The following is a 5,391-nucleotide window of genomic DNA, read 5'->3' on the forward strand; positions in this document are numbered from 1 at the left end:
TACTACCATTTATAAGAGGACATGAAGAATTGGCTAAATTAACTGTAAAATGCATCTTTTGTTTGTGAGAATTCAATGAAATAGATAATACTAAGTGTGTACCAAGAAAAAACACCTTAGTATCATATACAAAATTTTCCTATCATTGTCTTTATTACCAGACTCCCGCAGAACATTTAGAAAATAGAACATGTCATCTCTCAGCACCAGCTACAAAACTTGTTGTATAGCAAGAAGGCATGCAAATGATGCCTCTCTCTTCTCTTGAAAACCAGGCCAGCACTGACCCTGAATCTCAGGCAAAAGTAATCAGCCCTGGATTCCCAGGTCTCCCCAATCAGTGACCAGCACTGAACACAGAGCACACCATGGATTTGGGGCTGATGTGGGTTTTCCTTGTTGCTCTTTTTAAAGGTAATATATGAAGAAGCAGAGATACTGAGTGTATTAGTGGACATGAGCAGGAATCAAAGTGAGTCTTTGTGGCAGTACTCTAATATGATTCTCTGTTTTTGCAGGTGTCCAGTGTGAAGTGCAGCTGGTGGAATCTGGGGGTAGCCTGATACAGACTGGGGGATCCCTGAGACTCTCTTGTGCAGCCTCTGGATTCACATTCAGCGACTCCTGGATGAACTGGATCAGACAGGCTCCAGGGAAGGGGCTGGAGTGGGTTGGAGATATTAATAAAGATAGCAGTCAAATCAACTATGCACCATCCCTGAAGGACCGATTCACCATCTCCAGAGGCAATGCCAAGAACACACTGTACTTGCAAATGAGCAGTGTGAGATCTGAGGACACCGCCACTTACTACTGTGCTAGATACACAGTGATTGGACTTCAGTGTGAATCCAGACATAAACCTCACTGTGACGCTGCTCTGGGCCACCAGGGGGTGCACAGCACACAGAAAACAGGCTCCCACCAGTAGTTTATGTGGATAGGACTAGATTAAACACTCCTCTCAGATGTCTGGGCTACATTTTTCTTACAGTTTCCCTGAAATTCTCTCTACATGAATATTTTGAAGATATCTAATATCCTCAAAACATTACATGTTTTCTTCTGTTATTTAAAAAAAGAAAATTGAGGCATAATATTCCATGAACAAAATACCAACTGACAGCTTTGGTGACTAGAATTACATGATAAGGAAATCCATGGACATTCTGAGTCTTTTCATTTTCCAGGCAAAGCCTTGATCAGATTTTTTTTTATTAGAATAGTACATAAGTTTAAGGGAAAACAAAGAGGATTATGGGGTGAACATTTATGATTCTTATATCGTAAATCCTAGCAGGTCTACAACTGCTCCTCTTCTTCCTGAACACTGTGCATTTCAAGTTTAGGTGAGACACAGCTGTGCGTTTGGCTAATTCAGCTTATTACTTCTTGACTTTCATCTCTGTTCATCATGGAAATTTGTAGAAACTGATTTTTTTCAATCAAGCATCAAGAGAAGTAAGATCTCCTGGCACAGCCATATCTGGTGGAAAAGACAGAAGTCATTAAGCCATCACAGCTGCTTGCCAAAGATCCCGCAAAGCTGAGCTACACGATGCCCTCTGTGCCTCCTGTGGTATTCATCACCAACTTTTGCATATTTGGGAAACTTTATATTTGTACAGTTTGGGGATATTGGATTGATGGAAAATTTCTGATGAATCATTTATGCCTTCTCCCATGAGTACTGCTTCAAAGCTTCCCCAGGAAATTCCTGAACATACTACTCCTCTTACTTTTGGGGAAATACCTTATCTACTTGAAGGTCTTCCTCAAGCATTGGAGGTTGTGACACACATAAAGACGCCTGTTCTTGAGTTTACTCATGAAAACAACATTCAAAACAAAGTAAATTTTAAAAAGTTAACAAGATTCAATGGGGCAGAGGACTTGGCAACAGATCAGATTGCAAGTCTTTTCCAGTGTACAATCAAACAATTATGTAGCATACACCAACAAGTTATAGTAGTTGAAGTTATCTCAGCCCTACAGAGACTTATATTGATGAGCTATGAATGGAGTGGAACAATGACTTAAAAAAATGAAATGTCACGACCTCAATTTCTTAGAAAAGTTAGCACATACAGAGCCACTGTGTTGACTTATGACCGAGAAACAACAGAATGTTAGGATTAACATTGTATTATGCCAGAATTTGAAAAACAATTGCAGCAGCTTTAGCTTGAGGATTTGTCTTGGGCACTCTCACCATTAAGAGTTAATAATACACTGAATGGGACATGCCATTATACCCAGGTTGGCTAAGAGGTTTTGTTTTGGTCTAGTGTCCTTGTAGCTACAAAAGCTATTGGGTGAAAACAGACTGCCATTTGCCTCTTCATTCTTAAAATTTGGGTTACATGGCTAATGATTAAAAATGATACCACTTTATCAATGATGTCAAAACTTGAGGGAAAATGGTTGGAAATGATAACTCTGTTTTGTCATAGTTTATTAATGATGATTAAAAGATGAGCAAAATTAAATGAGACACAGGTTCCCAAAAATATTTATATGATCTATATTTTGGAACATCATGAACATATCCCTGCTTACTAAATTCTGTATGAATAAAGAAGTACTCTGGCTGTTAGTCAGTCAGTCTGAAAGATTCACAGGACCATTGTGGTCTGGCTCACCTCCTTCTCTTGTCAACTCCTTACATCATCTGCTAAGACTGGTCCCACCAAGGATGGCTCCTGTCAGAGTAGGACTGCCACGCTGAGATATACTTCCTCTCTGTACATCTCTCCTAAAATGAAAATAAGAAGTGTCCTGTGTTTGATTTCTCTTGTTGCAGCTCTTGCATCCACCCATCTTCAGACCCTGCCCTCAACTGGAGCTGGAATATTGTAATCTCCCCACCTAGAAAATCAAAACCACACAATTTTCCAATGTTATCTGAATCCATCACAGTTCATACTGCATTTATGAGTTGAAATATCATCACTGACAGAGCAAGCATATTTCTCTAAGAGCCAAAGAATCTCCAATCATATTTTTTGCAGAATTCCTCTTACCCTGAAAATAATAAGGATACCTGTCTTATTTACTTTTCTATTGAGGTGATAAAACACTATGATCACAGCAAATTAAAGAGAAATCATTTAATTAATCTTACATCCTCAGAGCCTCAGAGTGGATGGTGCCTGAATAAAGACAGGTGGATGTAGCAGCTACTGAGGGCTCAAAATTGATTTATAATCAGGAAGCAGAAGCCTCTAAAATAGCATGAGTCATTAAAATCCTGAAAATTTTCCCAAATGACAAACTTTCTCCAACAAGGACACACTTTCTAATCCTTCCCAAACAGTTCCACCAATATTGAAACAAGTACTCAAAGCTATCATCTTATTTGTGGTATGATATTCTCATTCAAAATAACACTTGCACAGTCCCTGAAGGGACTGCAGTTTGGGCAGATAGCAAGCAATCAGCAATATGTTGGCTGGAAGAGAAGGTGACAGTTCTCAGGTACAGCAGGACATGAGTCACAATGTTAGCTTAATGAAGGAGGGTTGAGGCTAGTGGACCAAGATCTGCCCATAAAAAGTGGTTTTGCATCACATTTGATGGTCCACAGTGTATATTGAAGCAGGTTCCACAAGAGGCAACTTTTGGGAGCTAAAAGTTGCTATTTTAAAATGAGATTATATTAAAGGGACAGGATCATGTTACAGAACTTGAAGTTGACAGCAGAGGTTAGCCAGCTCTCCAAAATGTCTGTTCAGTATCCTGCTGTGTTTAAGAATAATAACATGAAATCCACAACTCAATGACCTTTGGCATGTTCATTCTTAATGGGCTGTCTGTTTCACCCCCTTCCTTTCAGTGCTCATGGATCTATGCAGAGTTGGGGGTATAATAACTGTCAGAACCACAATTTGTGGACAGCATCAAGGAAATCGTGTTTTATAACACAACATCACAGATGCACACATGAACTCACAGTGACTGTGACCACATGCACTGTCAACAGACAGGGAAGAGGACCAACAGGCTGCTTTGGAACTCTTAGAACATGGCTTGGTTGGCAGCAAAGCTTCCTCAAAGGAGCCTTGGAAAGGCAGATCCCCAAGAACTACATGTCCACAGGACCTCATACTGTTATTGAGCATAGCTCTGCTTATGGCTCTCATGGCCACCACATCCCTCCTAACCTATGAGTTATATGAAAACTCAAAGGGGGTTTCTAGCACTTCACTGCACTGTGTCTACTCTTTACAATGATAGTGATGGTCTTTTTTCCATCCATTGCTACTGGAGCAGATTAATGATGCAACAACCACCCTTAGAATGTATTTAGAAATGTAGATTGCTTGTAAAGTGAGGTTAAGATGTTTTTGTTAATGGCTTTCATGTAGAAATTCTGGCTTAAATGTTTAGAAAGTCGGACATTTAATAGTTGAGGGAGGGAATTGTTGAGGTCAAGAACAAGAACAAAGGCAGTCGACTACAACTATCTGACATGCCTTTCTTGCTAGGAGAGGTTGGGAACCAACTGAGATTTATAATTCCATATACCCATTTCTTCCCTCAGCATTCTGATGAGATTTAATTAAGAAAAAACACTATTGATGAGAGGGTATATACCAGGTGGATTTAAAGTAGAAATGAATGATTGTTTTCATATATAAAAGTTTTGCTATGTGATTCTTTTAAGAATTTGTTTGATTACATTTTAATAAATAATAAAAGGACTGATCCTTTCTTTGTAATTGCAAAGTGTAGACTGCAGGTGAGAGAACTAGCTGAAAAAACACCTTGCTTACTTAACATTATTAAACTATAACAAGTTACTTGGATGCGGATGTATGTGATTTCTTGGGGTAATTTGTTTTTCTCCCATTATATTTATAATGGTAAATCATATAAGGGAAATGAGAAACATTGTTTTTTACCTGCATTCATTATAATCATTGACTAGATAAAGAGAAAGTAGTCATGTTGTAATTTTTATACTCTCTGAAAGATTGTGCTGAGGTATATAATCAAGAAAGGGAAAAATAAAGACAGTAGGATATAGAGAGAGCCTGAATAAGTGTCTCTGTGTTTTTCCCTTTTCCACTGGCCCAGAGAGTTAAGTTTTACTCCTTTACCTAAAAAGTAAAAATGACTCTGAGATACCAATTACACTTGTCAGAATGTCTAAGATCAAAAGCACTGTAGACAGCTTATGTAGGAGTAGATGTGAATCAGGGGAACACTCCTCCAAGGGTGGTGGGAGTGCAAACTTATACAGCCATTTTGGAAATCAGTGTGGCAGTTTCTCAGAAAATTGGGAATCAATCTTCTTCAAGACCCAACTATACCACTCTTGGGAAAATACCTAAGGAATGCTCAACCATACCACAGGGACACATGTTCAATTATGTTCATTGCAGCATG

The 5,391-nt window shown here is 38.8% G+C and overlaps 1 gene segment (V, D, J or C); it reads left to right on the forward strand.

The window, feature by feature from the left end:
• The first annotated feature begins 368 nt into the window (after positions 1-368).
• Positions 369-931, forward strand: LOC118575312. The segment is given in 2 exon segments: positions 369-414; positions 519-931. Coding segments are annotated over 2 exon segments (459 nt in total).
• Positions 932-5,391: the final 4,460 nt, after the last annotated feature.

Source organism: Onychomys torridus, unplaced genomic scaffold, assembly GCF_903995425.1.
Source record: "Onychomys torridus unplaced genomic scaffold, mOncTor1.1, whole genome shotgun sequence".
In the NCBI taxonomy this organism is placed as follows: domain Eukaryota; kingdom Metazoa; phylum Chordata; class Mammalia; order Rodentia; family Cricetidae; genus Onychomys; species Onychomys torridus.